The sequence below is a fragment of the Ailuropoda melanoleuca genome, chromosome 15, assembly GCF_002007445.2.
Source record: "Ailuropoda melanoleuca isolate Jingjing chromosome 15, ASM200744v2, whole genome shotgun sequence".
Taxonomy (NCBI): domain Eukaryota; kingdom Metazoa; phylum Chordata; class Mammalia; order Carnivora; family Ursidae; genus Ailuropoda; species Ailuropoda melanoleuca.
The window spans coordinates 39,716,385-39,742,128 of record NC_048232.1 but is presented as its reverse complement, the minus strand read 5'-3'; the positions used below and the strand labels follow the sequence as shown (position 1 = coordinate 39,742,128).

The 25,744-nt window shown below is 39.1% G+C and overlaps 1 protein-coding gene across 5 annotated transcripts in view; it reads right to left on the bottom strand.

Annotated features, from left to right (window-relative positions):
• SRGAP1 (SLIT-ROBO Rho GTPase activating protein 1) overlaps positions 1-25,744 on the bottom strand; it is a 275,112-nt gene that overhangs the window by 90,848 nt on the left and 158,520 nt on the right. For all 5 annotated transcript variants that reach the window (XR_004621057.1, XR_004621058.1, XR_004621059.1 and 2 more), the window contains exons 5-6: positions 9,350-9,532; positions 8,774-8,902 (exon numbers count right to left, since the gene is read on the bottom strand). Coding sequence is in view for 2 of the 5 variants with exons in the window: in XM_034644551.1 (XP_034500442.1) it covers positions 8,774-8,902; positions 9,350-9,532 (312 nt within the window). In the remaining 3 variants the exon portion in view is untranslated. The remainder of the gene's footprint in view (positions 1-8,773; positions 8,903-9,349; positions 9,533-25,744) is intronic.

Here is a 25,744-nt window from a genome sequence, read left to right as displayed (position 1 = left end):
AGAGAGGGAACACAAGCAGGGGGAGTAGGAGAGGAAGAAGCAGGCTCATAGTGGAGGAGCCTGATGTGGGGCTCGATCCCACAACACCGGGATCACGCCCTGAGCCGAAGGCAGACGTTTAACCGCTGTGCTACCCAGGCGCCCCACGAATCAAATTCTTATTCAAGGTCTCCTGAGATAGCAAGGCCAGTCACAGAATCATCTTTTTTCTAAACTGGATGCTAAAATGACACTGGGTATGCTAAGATTCACGATACTTGGTTAAAAGGCCTAACGTAATACTATGGAGGTTATGAATTATTAATGACAATATGAAAAACCAGCTTCTGCACAGAGTTGAGTTATAACCCAAGTGCATTTAATGATGAAAATACTAAGAGACCAATAAGATATTTTATGAAAACAAAACAGTGCTGTTTCGATGGATGAAAAACTGAATGGATACATAAAATTATGGAATAAAACTGGGGAAGAAAAGAGTGTTGGAAGTCAAAGGGTATTTTTTGGTTTTGTTTTGTTTTTTAATATTCTAACAGATGCCAAGATATATCCCATTAGGTACTGTAAGTCTGAATCGTCACAGTAAGCTAACTTCTTTAGGCAAAAGGGTTGCAAATAGTATCAAAAACAAAGATGAAATTCGGGTTTTGAGGACTGTGACAAATACTTTGACTTGTTTAAAAGGCTGAGAGGTCAGCTGAAATACACTTGATGGTTATATAGTCACGTATAAATGGATCACAGCTATTCAGGGAGATAACTTTTTGTTATTTGTTTGCATAAACTCTTATGACATAAGAAACCTATTGGGTAGAAGGTTGATCCCAGATGGGAGTGAAGATAATGGAACTCCAATGGAAACAAGTCCCACATACGTGTTTTCAGAACAGTAACAGCCAATGTCATTTGCAGGCCAGCCCTGGAAGTGGCTGGAGGGCAGCCCCAAGCTCCTACATGACTGCAGAACTAAACAGTTGTCATGAGAATGGAGAGGGAAGGACCTCTCTGCAGAAGTATTCCACCTTAACTTCATCATTCCTGCTTCCATCTGGGTCCTGGGTTCCTTCTCTGGCTTTTCATTACTAAAATTTGGCTTTGACCATTCCAGAGTCACGGACTTGGGTAAAGACTTGGTCTACCCCTTATTTTGAGTTTTTCTACAATAGAGCAACCTGAGCAAACAAATGCAAAAACATAGCTTTCACATAACCATGGGTGGGCTTTCCAAGGACCAGAAATAGGTAAGTTCACAGCTTTTACTATAAATGAAGAAAGCTGATTTTTTCTGAATAAATCATCTTTGTCCCTTACTATTTTCCTCTCTAGCTACTCAGTGCTTTACCTCAGAAACCACAAACTTGTTTTGTGAGAGATGGGCATGTCATGGGACTGAACTGGGTATTTAAAATTCTACAGGCATCTTTAACACACCTGCTCTCCTGTCTGGGTTCCTGATGGTCCATAAAGAGCTGACAATTTAATTTTTGCTGCTGCTTTAATAACCATGGTCAAACACTCAGCAAAACTTTTTTTGAGTTTCTTTTGCACAACAAAAAGGTCAAAATGGGACATCAAAATGGATACAAAGTAGGAAACAGGAGGAGAAAGGAGGCTGCATATGCCTGAACCAATGAGTAGAACCAATAATCACTTGTGGCCTAAATGCTGCTCCCACTCCCACGGGCAATCACTTCTCTCAGAGGAGCTGCCACCAGACGCATTTCTCCCCAGGCCAAATCTCTATAACTACCCTGAATCAAATCATAGAGGAGAGAGAAGAAATACAGCAAGCCCAAACAAACAGGTCGGCTGGTAAATGCTATGGAGAAGATAGAAAAATAGGGAGTGCTGGGGGAAAGGGTGTTGTTCTTTTATACAGTGCAGCTGGGTGCAACATGAATGAGAAGAAGGAATCGGTCTTGCAAAGCTCTGGAAGACTGTTCTAGACAAAAAGTAGAGAGGCCCAAGGCAAGAAAAAACTCACTGGGTCTGGAGAACAGAAAGGCCGATGTAGCCAAAGCACGGTAACTGAGGAGGGTGTTGAAGAAGAGGACACTGAGTGGCAGGTGGCCGGCCGCCAGTTCACAAAGGTCTTGGTGAAGAGTTCAGATTTTATTCTAAAAACAAGGGGGGGCCTTTGGAGGGTTTTAAATAGGGATCGACAGGTCTAGTTTGTGTTTTTTAATACACTGGCTGCTTGGGAAGAGAATGGATTACTGATTAGAAGGTCTTAGTGGAAGCTGGGTGACACCTCAGAAAGCTAAGTGCAGGCAGGAGATGAAGAGCTTTGTCTAGGGGACAGTGCAAGGAGCAAGGAACAGCAAGGTTTGGGATATTTAGGAGGTAGAGATGACAGGATTGGCTGATGCATTTATATGTGGGAAGTGCAAGAACTGGATTCTGGGTTTGCACAAATGGGTGGAAAGGTGTGCCACTTACTGAGGTGTGAAAAATGGTTAAGATTAAGTTGTAATGTGTGTGGAGTATGAAGACGATAGGAGCAAGTGGGTATAAAAAGTTGAGTGTATGACAAGTGCATGACATCCAGTAAAGGATGTCCAGTAGGCAGCTGGACATACAAATCTGAAGTCCTAGATGATTGATGATCCAGGCTGGTGCTAAAAATCTAGGAGCCATCATATAGTATTTAAGGCAAGGAACCAAGAGGTAGAAAGCCAAGGATCATGCCTTAGATGACTGTCAACATTCAGAGGTCCAGCCAAGATGGAACACTAGGCACTGGAGACATAGGGCGGCCTATGCTGCAGGTGAAAAACAGGTGGGTGCAGTTTCTTTTAACAAAAGCCCATGGCATCTCCACTGGAAGGAACTTTTAAAGCCATCTACTTCAGTCATCCAACTCATTTCAGTTTTTAAATACGCCTTCAATCACAAAGGGATAAAAACACATAAATCAGTTTACATGATAACTACACTATCCTAACCCATTTACCATGATCTCTCTATCATCTTCCTAATAAGAGTTCAGGCTGAATGGGGACTGTAGTATTACAATTCAGCGGGTTTTCATGGATAAATCTAACTACCATTATGTATGGGGATAAGTCAAACTAAGAAAAATCTGAACTCTGAATAAGTTGCTTTTTAATTAAACACATGTCTCTAGAGACAAATGGATAAGGCTAAAAGCTTTAGGACAGCTGATTACTTAGACATGATAGAGTAAACACGGCATGGAGTATATGTTGTAATCTAATTCCAATTTCATTCTGTATAAACGGCTAATAAAATACATGACAGATATCTTTACCAAGAAAATGAGCTGCAGTAGGGGATTATTCTGTTGCAGTATTCTACAACAGTTACAAAGATTTATCCTTCAAACTCCAAAGTGACCTGCAAACTTTTACAGGGAGTGGCTGGAACCCGTGAAACTCTACTAAAAGGATAACAAATACTTCATTATCACTGGGCAGATGCTCTGGGACAAAGCCCCAATGGAATGCTGCTGTTGTGGACTTTGTTTCTCTGAATGCCTTTTGAGGGTGGGTAGGTGTGGAACTGGACTGAAAGAGGCTACATTACCAGTTGTTGTAGAATTCCAGATATACAGAATGCTGAATTTGATGGCAGATCTAGGATTATGAGAAATAAGACTTGTACTGTCCTCTTAGCAAATCATAATCACTTGAAAATCTCAGCATTCAATTACAAATATTTGTTGCCTGCATGATTTTTCTTCTGGGTTGTAATGCTTGTAATGCACCCTGATTCTAAACAGAATTAGTTATAGTCTTTTTTTGCATTTATTGTTGGAGATATTAATGATTACAAATGTGAAACCTATTATTTATAAAACTACAATCTATTTTCCTTTATGATTATGCCTTTATTCCCCCAAACTAATTAAATTTCCCTTGGCCAATATTTGCAATATATTTCTTATAATTTGTATTTACTCTTTTTAAAAAAGATTTATTTAAGAAAGAGAGAGAGTGCCCTTCAGTGGGGGGAGGGGGAGAGGGAGAGAGAGACTCTTATGCAGACTCCTTGCTGAGCCTGGACCAACTCGGGGCTTGATCCCACAATCCTGAGACCACAACCAAGCCAAAATCAAGAGTCTGACATTCAACTGACTGACCCACTCAGGTGTCCCAAATTTGTATTTCTTCTTCAAGTGACATAATAAACACCCTTTTTTGCTGTGAGATTAACTCTCTGTTCTACTTCCCACCTGATTTCAAACTAAGAGATTGTTACTCTACACACTAAAATTTACCTAGGACTTTCTTCCATATTATTAATTTGTACTCTAAAAAAACATTTTGCTGACTGAAGTAAATTATAGCTCAGATTCGAGTTCCAAATTAGTAAATTTCCAATTTAATAGGATCTAAACTCAAGAAGTTTTAGAATACCTGTAGTTTGTTGCAAGGGGCAAAAGCTTAACTATACGATGGAGTAATCAGAGTCACATCACCCCAAGCCAGTGATCAGTTTTAGCGTCACTATTGGTGGGTTAAGACATGGCAACACCACCTATGGTGTAATCTGTTGCAAAGTGCTTAATTTGAATTCATCAAGCCCTTACATAATGTTTGCTTTGTAGGAAACATAGGCAACAGAGAAACAGGCTAACAGACACCACAAAGAATACAGACAAATACAGAAGCTGAGATGTTCTAAGGAACAACTGCTCCTGTCTCCTCAACAAGGGACTCTGTTAGATTAAAAAAAAAAAAAGACTAATGGAACACATCACCCAGATGCAACGTCTGATCCTAAATTTGGTCTAGTCTAGACACACTAGCTGTGAAGTAGTTTTTTTGGGGGGGATCATAAATAGGAATATGGTCTGGCTATTAGAGTAGCTAAAATTTTCTGAAATGGAAAGATGGGGGTCAATGACTGAAAAAAGTAGGTTAAAAAGCTGTATATAAAATATGATTTCATAATCTTCTGGTATAAAAATGTGTATATACGTGGACACAAAAAAAGTCTACAGGTTAACAGTGATGATCTGGGGTGGTAAGAATGTGATCATGTTATTTTTGCTTGTAATTTTTTTTCTAATTTCCTACAATGTACATGTACTAATTCTGTAATAATACAAGACCAGTTTTAAAATATAAATGCTAGGGGTGCCTGGGTGGCTCAGCCATTTATAAGCATTCGCCTTAGGCTCAGGGCATGATCCCAGGGTCCTGGGATTGAGCCCCGCATTGGGCTCCCCACTCGGCAGGAAGCCTGCTTCTCCCTCTCACACTCCCCTTGTTTGTGTTCCCTTTCTTGCTGGCTGTCTCTGTCAAATAAATAAATAAAATCTTTGAAAAAACAAAACAAACCCAAAACCAAAAACAAATTCTAGGGGCCTGGGTGGTTCAGCCCCACGCTGGGCTCCTTGTTCAGCAGGGAGTCTGCTTTCCCCCCATCTCCTTCTGCCCCTCCCCCTCCACTCATGCTCACACCCTCTCTCTCTCTCTCAAAGAAATAAATAAAATCTTTAAAAAAAATAATAAAATACAAATTCTGTGGAAAATCCGTACGACTGTTTTTTTATACCAATAGATCCATTCATCATAGTCTATCATAGGAAATTTATAAGAAAAGAGATAGACTATTGACATGAGTAGAAACAAAGGGAAACTGTAGGTGTATATAAAGGAGGTCTCAATTTGAGTTCTTATTTATATTGCTTTGATTCAGTCAAGGCACATTTAGTATCTTCCATGTCATTTTACATATAAAACGTTAAACATTAAAAACATTGTCTTGACTTTTTCTCATTAGAGATATAACAACTCTTCCAATAATTATTAGATAGCTCACTATAAAAGTGATTTTGCTAAATAAGCTTACAAAGCATAAAGGATTCTAGATGCCTTTGCATAACAATCAGTCTTTCTTTTGCACAAGGAAGGGTTGAGCTTAATGGTTTTTAGGATCACCACTATATATGCAAATTACATTCCTACAAAATAAGCAGCCGTTTTAGAAGGTACACATTCACACTTTGACTCCCTTAAAAGTGAGTCAATGAATGCATAATTTTTACTAAGAGAGGATTCAATTTCAGTTGAATATGACAACAAACCCATTTTTTAAAAATTTATAATGAAGTTGTATTATTTGAGAATTACTCTCATTTTGAATTTAAGGCTGATCTTTTAAAAGTCCAACCTCTCTTAAAATTGAAAATTACTGGATATATTTAACCAACTTATTTACATCAGAGTTAATTAGATTTGGAGGTTAAGAAGTCTGAGTATGAAGCCTACCGCTCACTAGCTGTGCCTTCGACAAGCTATCCAGCCTACATAAGTCTCAGTTCTTTGATCTATAAAGTGTAGAAAATAGTATTTACCTCACGTGGTTTGCAATCATTTGATGAGATTACACTAGAAAGCTGCCTGTCACATAGTAAGAGCTCAGTAACGATCCATGACAATGATGAGGACTCTCCTGAAATGTTAACCCTGTCCTATGGCTGCCAATAGTATTGAGAATGCTACTGCTGTCTCCACACAGATGATCAACAGGCATCTCCATCTTACCACACTTGACAGAACCAGTGCCCCTTGCCCTTGGACCCGCGTATCCCCATGGTGCCCACCACAGTAAACAGCACCACTGCTAACCTAGTTACTCAGGACGGGAACTGAGGAGTCTGTTTATCCTTCTTTTCACCTCCTGTATCAAATTCCTATTCAGTATATTTTGAATCCAACCAACCACTTCCCACAGGTCTCTTGCTACCACGCCAGTCCAAGCCAGCACCGTCTCCAGCCTGGACAACTGCAAAAGGCTCTAGATACAGCTCGCTGTTTTCACTCTCATCACCTCCCTGGGTCTGTTTTCCACCCAGATGCAGAGTGAGTCTCTACAATGTAAACACGTGATGTCACTTCCCTAAGTAAAACCCTTCAATGGCTTTCTACCACACTTAGAACACAATCTAAACCCCTTTCCCTGTCCAAAGACCCTAAGTAGTGGGCTTCAGCCTACATTCTCGACCAGAACCTTCCTCCTCACTTACTCTGCTCTGGCCAAAATGGCCTCCTGCTTTGCTACTTCTTGAGCACCTCGAGCTTGCCAAACAGGCCACTGCCTCTACACCTGGAGCCTTGCCAGTCCTTCTGCATGCGGATTCCTTCCCCAACTAGGCATGTGGCTCTCCAGCTCACTTCTCTGCTCAAATATCAGGCTTTTCCTGAATGCCATCAAAAGAAGCACTCTGATAGTGGTTTTATTTTTATTTATAGCATTGCCACTACTATATAATGTGTGTGTATACGTAAATATGTTTATGAGTTGATGCCTCAACTAGTACGTAAACTCCTTGAAGACAGGAACTTTGTTTTGTTCATTGTTGGATCCCTATCATCAAAAACAGTGCTTGGTACCTTGCAGGTGTTAAAAAAAAATACTTTTCAATACATGGAGACTTTTCCTTGTGTTAAACTGGCTTGGGTCTAGCCAAGTACTCCAAAAATAAGCCCTTAACCAAAAAATAAGCAAGTAGAGTAGTTACAAAGAATTAGTTCTATATTCCATATACTTTGCAGAATCCCTACAAATGTAAGTTTGAAAACAGGGGTCATAAAAAATAGTTCATTTTTATTCAGAAAATCTAGTAGTCTAGCAGAAAAAAATTCCTTTCATTTCATCAGAGTGCTAAAAGAAAATTAATTACTTGATTAAAATACTTGTAAGAAAGGATGAGAAAAAAGTTTTCTCTGGTTTTATTTATTAAAGGGTTCTATATAAAGAAATTATGATAGTATGAGATAAAACTGTTTTTAGACTCAAAAAAGGGCTACATCAGGAGTAATAAACTAAAAAATAATTTCATTACTTAACAATTCTTTCACAAAAGTCCCAAACTGTGGCTCTAATATAGCTAAATCCATGAGACATTCACCATAAAAATAAAGCTGACTTAACCTACTGTATATCTAAATGATGATACTATGAGCCATAGGAAAAAAAAATATCATATCTCAAAACCGTTGAATTCAATCAACACAACGCTTTGTATTTACATGAGTAAATTTCCAGCAGATAACTCTCTGAACCTCCATCACTTTCCTGGGCTTTTCTTACAACACGTTGCTTTTTTTCTTTAATTTGCAAAAATGGACGTTTTTAGACTGGAATTTCTGTCTGTTTCACCTGTGCGGTCTCCTACAGTGCTGGAGGTTTTCTGAATGAAAGAATGATCAGAGGGTTAAAGCTGGGGAGTCACAGCAGTAATCGCTGCATGGATATAATAGTGCATATAGTTTAATCGGCAGAGATTTTTTTTTTTTAAGATTTTTATTCATTTGAGAGAGTGAGCAAGAGCAAGAGCAAGAGCATGTGCGCACACGTACGCGTGCCCAAGGGGGGGAAGGGGGAGTAAAGGGGAGGGGCAGAGGGAGAGGGATAAGCAGGCTCACCCCTGAGCAGGAAGCCTGACACAGGGCTCAATCCCAGGACCCTGAGATCATGACCTGAGCCGAAGGCAAACGCTTAATCGACTGAGCCACCCCTATACTTGGAGAGTTCTAAATGAGCCCAATTACTGCTTCTGATAGCATATCCTCGGAAAGAAAGTACAGTGTTAGATAAATTTATAAGCGTGGTTTAAGTCCACTCTACTTTGCTTACAGTATTTACCACAACTAGGAACAAAGCGGTTGGAAAAGTGAGTGACTCTTGATCTTAGGGTCATTAGTTCGAGCCCCATTTTAGGTGTAGAGATCATTAAAAAAAAAAAAAAGTTACAACAATTTAAAAATATACGGAAAATATAGAAATTTCAAGTACTTACGTCAATTAAATCTGAAAGATCATGAATATAATACTTGAAAACTGAGGCATTGGTTGCTTCAAGGGTTAGGAGATATTCATTCCGTGCCTTAATCGATTTTAGCTTATTTTCTGAATACTTTGCTTGTCTCTGGAAATGAAGATGACCCAGGTATTGAGAAAGTCAACAAAGCATTTAGTCAGAGAAACAAACATGACTTTCTACTAATCTAAACAATGTATTCATTTGTTGCCAATGACCTTTGAAATCCTCTGAGGAAAGGACATTTTGGATCTGATTTAAATAACTAAAAGTATGCAACAATGTATTTGGGTTTCAGGCCCAACTGCAAGGAAAACCCTTTGTTAATATTCAAGTTCTCCATACTGAGTACGGAGGACTTGGCATTCAGCACTACATGATGTCCAGCTGTTAGTACATGATTTTTATGTTTCTTAAACATTTTTTATTCCCGTGGGAGGAAATGCATATCATTTCACAATAATTTACAAGGTGTGTCTATCAGTTATTACATCAGTGTTCTTAGTACTGTCACCTGAAGTGAGGACAGAAAGACTCTGTGATTTTTTTACTTACTTTTTCTTTCATTTTTTCAATTTTCTTTACAGAGCTTCGCCGCTGATGTCTCTCTTCCAGTCTGATATGAAAGACCGGATCACCAGACCTTCCGATTTGCTTTTCTTCTTGTTTCTCAGCCTCTTTCAGCTTGCTCTCTGCGCTGATGCTCTCTGCATGATACATATGGTATGTTTTCATCACCTGTGAAAATGTGACCCAAATTGTTACAAGATGCCTGTCTGTAACTCCGAGAGGGAATGGAAGTCATTTCGTGAGGAATATGTTAAAAATATCACCTCCCAAATGGCAGGGGGAGAGCCAGATTGTTAGTCAAATAGATGAATTATGGACTATTGCTTCTACGTAAAGCAAAGAGAAATATGCAAATTCACATGCCAGGAAGAGGCACTTAGGGGACAGGCTTTGATGAAAAAATGATTTAGAGTCTTTTGCATGCTTTCAGTGCACTTGAAAAGTTCCCTTAAGCTTAAAAGTGTTCTCTAAAATCTCTGCATTATTAATCTGCAGAATAAACCATTACTCATGGATAAATTTTACCCCAGTTTTGGAATCTAGAAAACTCCAAAGTAGTACAGCTTTCACTAAAGAGTTTTGTTTTTTTTTTTTTTTCATAGAATCTATTGGTCAAAATACAAAATGTAAATATTAAGGTTCATAAATAGTTTCAGTATAAAAAAACTTTTTCTGAACACAAACTGATACTTTATGTTCGATGTAGAAAACATACGACATAAAAAAGAAAATAAAAAGCAAGCAGAGATAACCACTGTTAAGATTTTTGTACAGCCATTTGGTTTTTTTCCTATGAAAACAAATGCACACACTCTCTCTCTTATTTGCAAATGACTTATATTTCTCCTTTTAAAAAATTTGTACCATATTGTATTAACAATTTTTACTCTCCTATCTCTTTTTTTCACTTAATACATCAGAATACTTCTTTATATCAGTAAATATTCTTCTAAAATAAAATTTTAAGGGCTGTATAATATTCCTTTATATGAGTGGAACACAGCTTGACTAATTTCCTATTGTTGAACATTTTAGGATATTTCAACTTTTTGCTTTATAAATGAAGTTGTGCTGAAACCCTGGATATATATCCTATCTTATTTCTTCTCTTAGAAATGATACACATAAGTTGCATTTTAATATTTTTAGGAATATATAGAAAAGAAAATTTTGTAATGTACCCTTTCCATGTATGCTGTAAACTTACATAAAGAATTCTCAATTTAAAAATTTTAAAAATGTTAAATCCTTAAACATTTTGGTTATATTATTGTCACAGAAATATTTATGCACAAAGTTATCACATTTCCTATGGTACATTTTCTTCTTTTTTTTTTTTTTTTTAAAGATTTTTTTAAATTTATTTATTCGACAGAGAATAGAGACAGCCAGCAAGAGAGGGAACACAAGCAGGGGGAGTGGGAGAGGAAGAAGCAGGCTCATAGCGGAGGAGCCTGATGTGGGGCTCGATCCCGTAACGCCGGGATCATGCCCTGAGCCGAAGGCAGATGCTTACCCGCTGTGCCACCCAGGTGCCCCTATTTTCTTCTTTTTAATTTAAATTTTTTTTTATTTTTATGGTACATTTTCAGAAGGAGAACCGCAGAGTTAGACAATCTGCACATTTTCAAAGTTTTTGACACATATTGCCAATTTAACACTCTGCTATTTTGAAAAAAACTCGACCTATATTTATTTCCTAAAGCATTTAGAAAAACATGGATGTTATTTTAATAAACATTTTTTTCAAATAATAAATGTATTTACTCTTATAATATCTATCATATCTGTATATAATCTCTGTACTAATAGAGTAACAGTCACAGATTTTAAGATTTTACCTGAAAATCAGTTTTCCAATATAATTTCAATCTCCTTTATCAGCAGAGTCAGACATCTGGGCCATTTCTAAACCTTGTTTATTTTAAGCACAATTATACTGCTTAAAAGAGACAACGCAGGTAAGGTATATATGACTCCAGTTCAAGAGACATATCAAGGAACATACCAGAACTTAGCACCCAATCATCAGTGATGGCACTTTCCCATAAATTATGTCAAATTCCCATCCACATAAAATGGATCTTATTTCATTTATAAATAACCCATAAATTATTCAGAGCCAATTTTATAACTGAAATGTAGTTGTTTAGAAGAGATTTAATATAACATTTTGAAGTAAGGAACTTGATTTTTTCATTTCAAAAGATGAGTTTTAAAATAGTTTGGGAACTGGAAGCATCACTGGAATATATTTCGGTTGAAGCATATGAAATTGCTATTTGGGTAGGTTATAGAAAAGGTAGAAAGTCAGCACGTTCTTAAGAATGGCTCCTTAATACACATTCTCAAGGTGACAATTTGAAGTGTAAAACATGGGGTTAATGAAGAGCGTTTACTTATTTTCATAAAATGTGATGATGTCTTTCCTGAAAAATGTAAGCTAGCAAATCACGTTAATGGCATTGCCGAACAAGAACAAAGTAAGGGTGAAACTGCAAAGTCGTGGCAGCTTTTCCTGAGCTGTGTGTAATTGCAAAGTTATCTGTTTTTAGTAATTATCAAACCTGTCCAGGAGAAGCTTGGTTGGCTCCTGCAGTTTCAAAGAAAAATAAAATAGCATTAAGCAGCAGCTGGGCAGCTGGGGAATGAAAAGGGAGTCACCCTACAGCTGGGCAAACAGTGAGGTCAATGAATCTACTACACACCTTGCATTTCTAGGCTTGGCTCTGTTTGTACACCCTGCCTGAAGCAAACCCGCATACCATTTGGGTCCTGGTTCCAGTTACATCTTTAAAGAGAGGGTGAAAAAACAAAACAAAACAGTAAGTCTTTCTCTCTCTCTCTCTCTCAGCTGTCTATATTCTTCTTGCTAACAGCCAAAGGAAGAAATGAGAACATGTGACTCCCATCATAGAAGAAAAGGCATCCCAGACAGCTCTGGGTATCTGAGAATTCTTTTCTTTTAAATACACCCTGAAGAAAAGACTTGAACTCTTGCTTTATTTAGATGCTGAGGACCTGTGTAAGCAAGTAATCTGCACAAACTAAGCCTTATGAACTAAGGATATTGAGCTGGCTGCCAGCATGGGGTTTCTTATAAGCTAGTCTGGGTGAAAAGGAAAACATTCTTGACCTAACACTAGCAAGAAAAGGGTGTAAATATCCCATCATAATGTGGTTCAGCACAATAGCTGAGGATTTTCTACCCAGCTCAATGGTAATTTCCAGAAGGAAATTTCTTTGTTCAGTTTTCCAATGTGACTTAAGGTTTCCACTATTTTCTAAAATGTTAACAATGACAATGAATGAATTTTAAAAGTTGAGGAGAAAAACACTAAAAGCTTTTTGAGAACTCTAATTGCAGATAATGAATGCAAGTACAAACTACATTATTTAAAACGTAAGCTGTTGACAGAAGTTAAATGTGTTTTGTATATAAAATAAAATAACAGACAGTTTTCTCCTTTTCAAAGAAGTAGAAGAAAGCTTTTATTTTTTAAAGGTGAATTTTGAATACATACTGCAAAGAAAATAATAGCTTCTCCATCAGCTTAATGCAAGCACAAGAATTTGCATACCAAATGACATGATAGGCATATATCCATTTAAATGTACTCCAATACCATATTTTCCTATTTGAATTCTCCTCTACTAAAACCTCATGCATAATTTTCCATTGAACACACTCAATTTATCTTTCCTACTCCATCTTTTCTTAACTGCAGAAGAATATAGAGAAATAGATTTCTTTGCGACTGTGAAATCCTATGCAAAAACTTTTGCACAGAAGCTGTTAATATTTTTTCCTTACTGACACACCCATATAATGTATCTGACACTACTCTTGTACTTTAGATCAAAATAATTAAAACATCTATAGTAAATTTTAATATTTAGTGTCATGAAACCATTATATATCTGAAAACCGTCCACATGTTTGGAGAAGATCAGTATATTAAGGCTATGCATTTTACTTTCTGACTACTGGGGCTATGCATTTTACTTTCTGACTACTGGGTCTACTAGTTACCAGGTGTGGGGAATTTATTTTACACTTCTGCTAGCCTTACAAGGTCATTGTGGACATTCAATTGTGCATCCCTAGGTGTGTGTGCATGTGACAAACTTTACTGAGTACTTACAATATGTGTGTGTGTGTATGTATGTAATGTACACCATTAATATATATGTGTAATATGTATATATTTAGCTAAAGCAGCATTATATAATGCTTATTATGTACCAGACACCATTCTAAGCATTTTACAAATAATAGCTTATTTAATCCTTCTAAAAAACACTTATGAGGTATGTATCTTTATTCTTCCTATTATACAGATGAGACAAGTAGGGCCTTGAGAGGTGAACTAACTCGCCCAAGGTCACATAGCTGGTAACTGGCAGAACAATGGTTGAAACCCTGGCAGTATGGTTCCAGATTGGGTGTTCCAGACTGCTATGCTATAGCCTTTGGAAACTCTAAATTACTATACAAATGGAAGGCCTCTTTAGCTGGGGGCATAGCTACTCTTGATTATATTTAGGAATAGAGGGAAAGAGGGCTGAAAGATAATTATTTATTCATTCACCATTTGCTTGGTATTTACTATCCATAAGGCAATGATGGGTGTAAAAATAAGGACTTAGTTTCCTACTTCTTAGAGCTTAAATTTTTGGAGATTAAAAAAAGAGCCTTGGAGAGTCTGATGGACACAGATAAAGGGAGAGGGCATTCAAGCTGGAGGGATAGTACCAGCAGAGGCAGATGGAGTAGGGGGAACACACAGGTACGGTTGGCATGTGTAGACTATGACTTTGAGAAGGGGATCTAGGGAAGGGCTTGAAAAGTGGATGGCTGGGTAACTGGGCTGGAGGATAAGATTGCAGAAGTTGTCATGGGCCAGATCAGGACAGCCTTGAAACCTCAACCAGAAAGTTTTAAAAAATATATTCTATAGGGGTTCATGAATCCACAGAAGAGTAAACGGTATGGTCAAAGCAGTATCTTAGCAGAAATTTGGTGAAGATATGCAGGAGGATTTGAGGTGTGAAGTAACCTCATTTAGCATAAAACAGGAGGGACTGGAAAGGAGAATTCAGGATAACAGTCACAGGGCATTTTCCCTGTTCTTACTCTCTCTGACCTTTTCTTGGTGGTGACACATCTTCTTCCACCATGGAATTCAACACCCTCCCAGTCTGGTCTGAACATGGGCCCAAAGAGCACTTTGTGCACTACTCTAAATTAATCACTTAACACTCTCTCCTCAGAATGTGTACTTTCTTGCTCCTGTGGCCCTCTCCCAAGCCAAGCCCACTGCCTACAACGTCCTCCCTGGGCACCTTGTCCTAACATTTTGACTCATCCTTCAAGGAATGTTCAGATTTCACCTACTGCTAAGTGTTCCCTGGTTTCCCAACCAGAGCTATCGCGTTCTTCCAACCGCCAAGACCTTCTCACTGACCACACTTCGGACTCGCTGCTATGTATCGTAGATACCTGTGTATTATCCAGTATCATGGACTGTCCTTAAGTTCAGCTACGGCACCAACAGTGTCTCGTGCACCTTTGAATTCTTGATACTGCCTTTAGACAGTGGCAGTAAAATAGGCATTTGGTGAGAAACAAAAGAAAGGCAGGAAGCCATTTTGCAGTCAGCTTGTCCATTCGTATAGTCATTTAACAAATATTTACTAAATACCTAGTATGTGCCTGGCATTATTCTTCTCCCTCCCCAGCATCCAAAATAGCATTGCCAATAAAATACCTGGGATTGGACTAATGAGATGATAAATAGCTCTAAATTACCGTGAGATAAAGTTAGCATCGGAGTTCATGGCCCCTGAAAAAAGAAAGGCGTGGTGGTTGGGCTGAGAGGAAATGAAAAGCAGTATGTTAGTGATAATATTTCCTAATTCCATACATAGCTTGTTGGCTTACTAAAAGCTCTTTTGAGAAACTACATTTTTGGGGTTTCCTTAATTGTCAGCATCCTAAGATAAAGATCTCTTTTCTACAATCAATATGCAAGAAGCCTGGAATTGTAACCGAGTTTCTGCAGGTGCCAGACTAACACCACCACCGAGTTAGGGCCACAGCCTTGAAAGCCCATTCCTGTTGTTTCCCAGCAAGTTCTTGGGTTCCCCGGGAAAGCAGGACCTCCGGGCCATCCTACGCTGAGCCTGAGGGGCTGTGCTGCAAAAGAACCTGGCCCCTCCAGGGGCCGCACAGCCTCAGTCCAGGTTATGGACTCTGGTTGGCCACGTTTGTCTCTGAGGGCTTATTTTAGATGGGGCAGCGGGCAGGAGGTACCTGTCAGAGAACATTCATTCCCACTGCATGCCAGAATCCTTCCACCTGGAACCTCAGGCCTTCCTGCTCTTTACAATACTGAGCCAACCCTGGTGATGAATAGTATCTGGAGCAGGCAGAACCAGATTTGAGTTCCTGTGCTACCGCACTCACTAGCCGGCAAGCTTCTTTAACTTTTTTGGACCCTAGTTCCTCTGAGATAAAATGGGGATTCAATGAGAGAATGCATGGAAGCACATAACAGAGTGGACAGTTTTGATTCTTGACAGTTTCTAAGGTCCGATGTAGAGTAAGTGTGTGGGCTCTGGAGCCAGATTACTTGGCTTCGTGTTCAGGCTCTAAACCAAGAGGTAGAGCATAGAGGTATGTTGTTTATTCTCATTCGTGGCATCAGGGCTTGAAAATTTGCAGATCTCTGAGGTACTGAGTGGTCTGCAGGACAGACACGATGAACTCTCATAAATCCATCTCCTCTTCCTAGGCTGATGTGGCTCTCCACAGGTCAATAAAAGCAGAATTTACAAAATTTTTTTTTTTTTTAAGATTTTATTTTCAGGGGTGCCTGGGTGGCACAGCGGTTAAGCGTCTGCCTTCGGCTCAGGGCGTGATCCCGGCGTTATGGGATCGAGCCCCACATCAGGCTCCTCTGCTATGAGCCTGCTTCTTCCTCTCCCACTCCCTGCTTGTGTTCCCTCTCTCACTGGCTGTCTCTATCTCTGTTGAATAAATAAATAAAAAATCTTTAAAAAAAAAAAAAAAAGATTTTATTTTCAAGTAATCTCTATACCCAACGTGGGCCTCAAACTTACAGCCCTGAGATCAAGAGTCTCATGCTTTACCAACTGAGCCGGCCAGGCGCCCCAAGATTATCATTTCTAATAGAGGTAAAGAGAAGGAAACTGTCGATGTTTCCATTTATGCCATTTACGCATAAGTTAAGAATTTTAGCAAAGCTCTTTAGAATGAGCAAATAGATTAAGATGAACAATTAAATACCATGAGATGCTATCTTTATGGCTAGCTTATCAAGGAAAACTTGAGGTATGTTGTGGCTCCAATGAAATCAAATCAGTACAACAGTCTGAATTTATCATCAAATTACATTTATAACTCAAACAAATGCTTTGAACAAAAGATACTGTCTGGGACTCTGGACCTTGCTGACTAGGGATTGCCAACCAACTAAAAGATGGGGAAACAGAAATGCAGAGAGTGAACACAAGGGAAAACAGAGAAAACATATATGCAAAGGGAAGAAATATGGCTAAAGAAAATAAAAAAATAATTATATTACATTTAGTGTAATGTTAGAAATTTTGTTTCAGGAGTAATTATAGACAGCACTATTTCAATGGAAAGAACTTAGGTGTATGAAATCCAATAAACCTGGATTTTGATCCCCACTTTATACAAAACAATTCCGTAACCTCAGCCTTTCTGACCCTCGGTCTGAGTCTTATCTACTAGAGATAACAACACGAGGACTCCCTACAAAATCAAAATTAGAGGGGTGATCAAACTGTGACTCTCAAACACCCTGAAAAGTGTGGAATGAAAGAAAAAGTGCAAACTAGAGGCCAAATCATATTAGGAAAAACTGATCATGTAATTACAAGTCTCCTTTCTAAGAGGATTTTAATAACATCCCGCTAAAAGGAGACTACTTGATGACGTTAGAGGAAATAATATAGGATGCCATTTAGCAGTCTATAGGAAAATAGAATCCATGCCATTGTTAATGTTTTTGTTTTGTATCGGAAATCGACTGTTTTCTTCTCCAGTTTCAAAGAGCCTGTGTTCGCGCGGAAGGAGTATTCCCGTTTTAGGATCCAAGGGTGTGAGCTCTCAATCCACCATGCCCCACCCATTTGACCTGGGGACAAGACTACTCATCTCTGCTAGCCCGCAGCTTTCTCACCTATAAAGGCAGTGTTGGACTATATGATCCCCTGGTCTTCTCCAACTCTAAAATTCTGTGAGTCCATGATTTCAGATACTAATCTTGCAACAACTAAATACCATAAGAATTTATGATTTAAGTGTGTGTGTGTGTGTGTGTGTGTGTGTGTGTATAAAATACTTCTCAGTGGCTAAAGGGACTGATTGTTTTCAGTATGAGGGTAAACGGCAGATAAATTCTAACCGAAAGGAAAAGCCAGTGTAACAACAAATTATACTAATTATCTCCTTCTGCTTCTGTTGACTTGAGGCAGCAAGTACTACACCACGCTACGCTGAGAATGTAGGATTCCTCCTACAATCCTCCAGGGGCTCTGATGCCATAACTCATCTGTGTTGTTGCACAGAAAATATCTAGAAATGAACAATGCCTGGATAGTCTGTCTAACACACTGTTATACTGATGAACCTTATTCCAGGATATCTGTCACTCTAGTGACTTTAATTAGCTCCCAAGCTGATTAGTGATCAATCATCAAGTGCTCATCAAGGAGGAAAACCCAAGAACTCTTTGGTGGATGCTGGGGTTATATACAGATTTGCCACATGCTTTTATTTTTTATTGTAATATTTAAGTAAAAACATGGGCATTAGTCGTCTTTTTCAAAATGCTAAATTTAACAGTTTTAAAGTGGCACTATAAATCACAATTAGTTTCACAAGATTTTGCTACTTTAATAAAAATTTTTAATAAAAAATGACTAATTTATCCTAAAGAAGATAAATTATTTTGTCTTATTAAAAAGAAAATGTTTCTATTTGTAACAAGAATGACCTGTACTTATTAATCTTAATCTGTCCTAGCTCTATTTGCAACAATCACTAGAGGTGGTTTCTAATTTAAGTCTTTGAGTTATAGGTGGGGTTATTGGTTTTGTTTATGAACTCTCGACGAACATTCATATTCAGCAAACATTTCTTGATCCCCCTACTATGTACCACAAATAGGCCTTGTCCTATTTGATTCCATTACATTCTATTACTAGAAATCCAATTACATTTTATTATTATTGATACCAGGTCATTAGTGCCTAAGAGTAATTTTTCATGAGAGCAATTAATGTGGTGTAATATCTGCTCACTTCAAATTATCAGAGATTTCTAACATGAAATAAATGTCACTGTATCCAAAAATTCTGATTTTGTAACGGATATTTTCCTTGTCTCTCAAGTACTTCATACGGTGGAAAGGGCAGAGGATTTTTTAAAAAGTCCAAGGTACTACTAACTACTCCCTTTATTTTTACATCAATGATTTGCTAATGCTCTGGCAATATTCAAGCACATGGAGTTCCCTGCACAGGCAATGTGGTTTCACACATCTGTGCTCTCCCACATGCACTTATTGCTTTTTGGAACACCCTTCCCACCCTTCATGACTAAAATCAGGTGTCACGGTCTCTAGGAGGCTTCCGGGTGACTCTGGGCTTTGCACAGAGCTGTGGGACCTGTCTCTCTACCTAGTCCAGCATGTTGCACCAAAAATGGAGATATCTCACTAGTCTAGCTCATTGGTGACAGGGCTGCGTGCTTGTCATGGATGCATTTCCAGGACCTATATATTTGTTGAAAGGCCCCTCCCAGCCAATCGGTGTGCATTACTTGGATGCAGTAGAGATGATCCTTTAACACTGTACAGCAGAGGCAACGATGCTTTTAGCGCTTTCCATTTAACTGACTTAAAGAAACGGAACAGACTCTGAGATTTGGGACAATGCATTCCATAAATCCTAGGACATTACAGATCACAGATGTCCTCCACATATTTGCTGGGCAAGCATCCTCTGAAGAAGGAGAGCACGGTCTTAAAAGATGGACTGCTTCACCTCTCACTAGCTCTAATAGTTAAACTCAGGCACAGACTACCTGGGTTCAAATCTATGTTTTCCGTTTTAGAATGTTTCCTCACCTCTAATTGGGAATAAGAATAGTACCTGTAAGGCTGTTGTGGAGATAAAATGAATGAACACCTATCAAGCACTTGCAGGGGTAGCTGACACACAGTGAATGCTTAACGGATGCCATTATAATAAATGAAACACCCTTCTTCCACATCCTTTAAGCCCACAATGGCCTCAGCCCCACCGAGGCTGACTTGTTTATTTTCACACCTGAGAGGCTGAGAGCAGAGGGATGGTCTTTGTTTTATGCATCAAAGAAACAGAGCTGCAAAGAGACTTAATTCTTGCCCAACAAGTCAACAGAGAAAAGTCAGTGATAGAGAAGGTCATTCACAAAGCCCTTGTTTCAAAAGGGGTTTTCAGACAGTCTCCAGAGGCACTGAAATACAAGTTTAATCTACTGAAAAAAGTGCCCAAGAGCTGGCACCTGGAATTCTTATTAACCAGGGCCGCCCCGAACGCAGCGGTAGAAGTGACAATGGTAAAGGTTAAAGTAGTTGGCAATGCTGAGGGGAAAGTATATGTAAAATGAAGCCAGAGAATTTACTAGAATTTCAAAGTTTCCTGCAATATTAAATATTTAATTCTTTTCAGGAAAATGTTTCACATGCCTTCAACATTGAAAGAGGACGTTAGCTGCCTCCATTTTGACCTCAAACTTGCTAGCGGGGGTTCTTTCCAGCTAGCCTCTTGGCTCGGGGAAAGACCCTAAGGGCAAAGCATTCCCTTACGGGAAGCAAAACTACCCCTTCAGGGGTAAGGGCTGCCCTGAGCCAGCAAGACCCCACCTACTGATTGACTCCAAGACAATGATGGATTTGACCTTCACGGTCCACCTGCAGTACCCACCCACCTTTGCCCCACCTTTTCTTGGTATAAACCTGAAGTATTTTTGGCACTCTGGAGACAGTCTTTGAAACACTAGTTACTGTCTTCCTGGTGTTGGCCTCACTGAAATAAATTCCTTTCTTGTTTCACCACCATCCATTTCTCTGCTTTTGGATTGAGTCTGCTGCGAGGCTGAACCGGGTCTGTTTGGGACCCCCAGAGCCAGGGGCTCTTGCTCCCCTGTATACCAGCTACAGCATTTCGTGTGTGCATTAGACACTTAAGTTGTAAGGTTAGCGCGTGAAATATTTAAACTGACACAAGACACTTGGAATCATAAAATGAAAGCTCTACAATGCTTAGAATTGCAGCATCAACCACAATGGAAAAACTGTGTTGTTTTTTTTTCATTCTTTCAATGAAAAATGGTTTGGATTTGACATATATCCTGTGCCTCAAATCTAATACATCTCATTCCATTTATTAAAAAAAAAAAGGGTGGGGGGAACAAAGAAGGAAGGTGAAAGGCCTTAATCTGTGCAAAGGAGTTTTATGAGTTTTCAACTGCTTTTGACGAGATGTCTAACCATTTTTCTAAAAGGTTTTCCTTCTTTATTTGGCAGGGGATAGTACAAGCAGGGGGAGCAGCAGAGGGAGAGGGAGAAGCAGACTCCCTGATGAGTCCAGAGCCCGATGTGGAACTCGATCCCAGGACCCTGGGATTATGACCTGAGCTGAAGGCAAACTCTTAACTGATGGAGCCACCCAGGCACCCCAGATGTCTAACCATTTTTTGCTGCCCTATGTTCATGACAATTTCATTTTGGTACTCTCTGGAAATCCTTCAATTCCTGACTTGTCCTTTCTCTCTAGATATGGGTCCAGAAGGAAATTCTATGAATATGCCTTGTGTTCTTCCAAATTGTATGCATTGGCTCACATTGCTCCTTTTGCCTCCTAAACCTTCCCCGCCTCGTCTCCCTCTCTCCTATTACTGAAATCCTGTCCATTTTTACCTTTTCCTTTCAGAATTTTTCTCAGTTCTCAATGTGTCTCAAATTCTGTTTGGATCTCCAAACCCTCTGCCTGAACCTCTGTTGGTACATAATGGTCTACCTTAGGTTATCATCACCAGTAAAAAAAAGAGATAGGAGTGAGTGCCTGGTCAGAGACTTCCTAGTTGTGTGACCTTCGGCAATATATCAACCTCTCTGTGCCTCACCTACCCATGAGGCTGTTGGGGGAATTTAAAAAGCTAATTATGTAAAGTGCTTAGAATGGGATCTGACAAAAGTTAGCTGTTAACTACATTCTGGTTGAGCTTTAATTCTAGATTGGAAGCCTGACCGGGAACTCTCACTTGAAGCAACCAACATAGAAAACTATATACTAACCTGAATTAAAATAAAACCTGGGTTTCAGTTCCAACCTGGGACTTTAATCACTTAATCTGAGTCTCTGTAATATTCTCCTTAAATGAGGAGGTTAATTTGATTATTTCTAAAGACCCATTCAGCGCTTAAAATTCTACTGTCTGGAATTCTACAATTAGCCTGCAGTAGGATGAAATTCAGATAATCACGTGAGTTAGAAAATCACGTATTAAGGTATGCTGAAATAGATACAAGTGATTTAGATCTTGATTTCTGCCACAGGATTTTTACATTTTTACTGGTGAACATTTCTGGTCCATTTGGAGATAATAAATCCAAGCAAAATGCCCTTAATATATTCTATGTGTATGTATGTTGTCTCTATATATTTGGGCTTGTTAAGTAATGATAAGCAAAGCTAAATACTTTACCCAATAAAAACAAAACATTGTGATTAAGATGTTAGCTACTAAAGCAGTGTAATTACTTAAAAGTCATAATACTGTATTTTAGAATGTAATAGGATAAAATACTCTTTGAGAAGAATTCTTGGTATGACACATCCTTTAGAAATTTTTTGTTTTTCCTGAACTATACTTTCTAACATTTTCTTTTTCACTTCTAAGCCAAATAATTTTTCCCCAGTTTATATTGCTTACTTCTTTTACGAGACAGTCTTATTTGTAGTTCATAAGCACCAACCATAACTAAATCTCAAATCGCAGAGAGAAAATGAAAATTCTAAGCAGGCACTGGGGATTATTTGGCTTCATCAATTAGCAGGGTGTCCTAAAAGGCATCTATGTATAAAGTTCTTTTCAAACAGCTGTCCTCTGAGATTCATGTAACAGAAAAAAAATTTTATTAATCCAAAACACTTTGGGAGGAAAATGAAGCCAGGCTAAATTTGCTAACTTAGTCTCCAAAGTCAGTCTGTGTCAACCCCAAGATTAGAATTCAGAAGTTGGCAGAGTCATCTGATCCCAACACCTCTCTCTCTTTCCATCGAAGTGTCTAGTAATAATATGCCAGAAGGATATATATGAACACTATGTCAGCCCAAGATCTCTAAATAGACTGCTTTTAAAAAGTTTTCCAGGTGGCATCATGGAGAATGTGGTATTCCCAAGAGGTTTTCAATTTTGGAGCTTTTTACGTATCTTTTCTACCTTATTTCTCTTTGTTCAGTGTTTTGTTCTGAGATGAGATATTTTTGTAGTCCATCCTAACGGAATGAATTTTCACTTTCACTACAAAGATATATATTTCAAATACTTAAAATGCCCTCAGGCTAAAATAAACACTTAGCCAAAATAAATAAATAAATAAATAACCCTCTTTGAGGCTCAGAGAAAAATCTTCTGCTCTGTGGTGGTGAGTATCTTGGGCTCTTTTGGAATGACTTTCCAACCTTGCCTTGGGCATGTTTCTTTGTTGCAGAAGAATGCATTAGCTCCTGGTTCGTGGGAGGCTCACAAGCCAGCCAAGAAAGCTTTCCTCAGCAGTCCTCTGAGGTGAAGTTTTCAAGGAAGGGCTTGAAATAATAAAGTGTCTTCCCTCTCATCCCTTCTAAAAAATAATCAGCTCTTCATTTTAACATTTTAAAGAGATAAGTGGTTCAAAGCTATGTAAAGGCCAGGGTGGATATCTGTGAGCATGCAGCAACCCCATTTTCCAAATCCCATCGAAGATGCTTGGCACCCTCTGGGTTTGGACTAGGACAGCTTCCATTTTCTGTTTACATTTGTTAGGCAAATCAGACATGCAATTCAGAAGGAGGAAACAAAGGTGAATGGAGTATCCAGTAATAAATCCTTAGCAGTAATCACTGTGTATGAACACGCAGCTGAACAGGTGGTGTTGACACATATAACATTAAAGATAAATGAAAGACTGTATCTTAAAGACGCACCCCAAATGAACATACCCCAACATTAAAGCTTAGAGTGCAAAGCCATTTGGGTTTCCCATCCTGTAACCGACCCAGACCGGCTGGAAAGCTCGAATGAGTTTTTACAAGTGTCCAGGAGAGCATGCAGTGTGAGTTTTACTTAAGAGTTTTACCTATTAGATCACATTCCGCCCCTCCTTCCCCCACCTGCCCTGCACATCCTTCCCTAAGGCAGCTGTCCGGTGGACAACTGATGGGCCTTAGGGTGGACAACTGATGGGCCTTAGGGACGAAGCTGGGTTTAGATTGTCGAGCATTCATTAACTGTGATCCTGAGCTAATCATTCTGAGCTCTAGTTCCCATTCGTTACACTGGCATTAGGAATACCTGCTTCATAGGGCTGCTGCAAGAAATGAATGGGATAATGTGCTTGCCTCATGATAAGGGCTGGATAAATCTTCATTTTCTCAGTTCTTTCCTCTTATATTAATGGAAACTGAGGATGGATGACCTCTTGACTCTGGCTAGCCATGTGTGTCACTGATGTACAGGGAGGGTGATGATCAATTACACATAATTAACAATCAATTTCATGTGGATTTATCATGACAGTCTGCGTTAATCTTTGTTAGAATTTGCTTACTGAGGATGGTAAGCTCTTTGTTTTTTAAAATGCTGAGTACAATGCGGCAAAGCAAAGAGATATTAATACAGGACAGATCCTTGTCTTTCTGCTAAAATGCAGCACAACCTTTTGAGATTTTAGTATTAGGGGAGAGTCTTGGCATTTTTTTTTAAAAGATTTTATTTATTTATTCAACAGAGATAGAGACAGCCAGCGAGAGAGGGAACACAAGCAGGGGGAGTGGGAGAGGAAGAAGCAGGCTCACAGCAGAAGAGCCTGATGTGGGGCTCGATCCCACAACGCAGGGATCACTCCCTGAACCGAAGGCAGACGCCCAACCGCGGTGCCACCCAGGCACCCCAGAGTCTTGGCATTTTAAACCACTATTTACCAGACTGATGAAGGCAAACTTTGTTTTGAATGCCCCCTCTGACTTTTCGTGTCACCCTTGTTCTGTTTTGGCTTTTCCACCTCCCCACTAACCCGATGGCAGCCCTGCTCACATCTACTAGTGATTTGGTTTTCTTAGGGGAAGTTACCTTCTTTTTTCTCTTTTGTACAAAAGTAATATATATCCATTATAAGGGAAAACCATATGTATGTGTGTGTACACATATGTAAAAGTCATGTGTAATTACTGTTGATATCATCCCTGAGCTCCACAGACAAGGAGCTGTTACCATCCCCACTCCACTAATGATGAAGAGGATGACACGACCAGGATGACACAACAACTAACATTTATTAAGCATTTACTAAGCATTTATTAAGCATTACTGGGCCAGGCGCTGTTCTGAATGCCTTATCTGTATTAACTCAGCTTTATTGTAACTCTTAGCACTTACACCTGCCATACTACACATTTATTTCTTTACTGTCTGTTTCTCCCCACCAGAATATAAATGCCTTGAGAAGAAGTATGCGGTCTGTTTTTATTCATACCTACATCCCCAGTATATCCCAAAGTGCCTGGTACTGTAATAGAGCATTTAAAAAATGTTTGTTGAGTAAATAAATTAGTCTTCGTAACAATGTAGGTGCACCTCATCCAATCTGGTGAGGGTCTGAATACAAAACACAAGGGCTGAATAAGAGAATCTGCTTTCTCTGCCCTACGTGTCTTCAAGCTGAGACATGATCACCCTGAGGCCTTGCCTCTGCAAATAAAGGCAAGGTTGTGGAAAAAATATAGAAAAGGGGCTGCGTGTCTTCAAAGCCTTTCCTCCCCTTCCGGATGGCACTCTGATGCCACCGTCCTCTCTCCCCTGCTTGGAAGTCTAGCCTTTATGTCTGATGCACACAGCCTGTACTCAAAGGATCTGATAAAACATGGTTCACTCTACGGTATAAATGATCGCAAGGCATTTCTTTTGACTCTTTCTGGGTGTTTGTATTTTATTTCAGACAAAACCTTCTGATAGGATGTTTGGAATAACCAAGAGGCCTCTAGGAGAAATATCTTTGGGTAAGGAAGTCCACACATAAG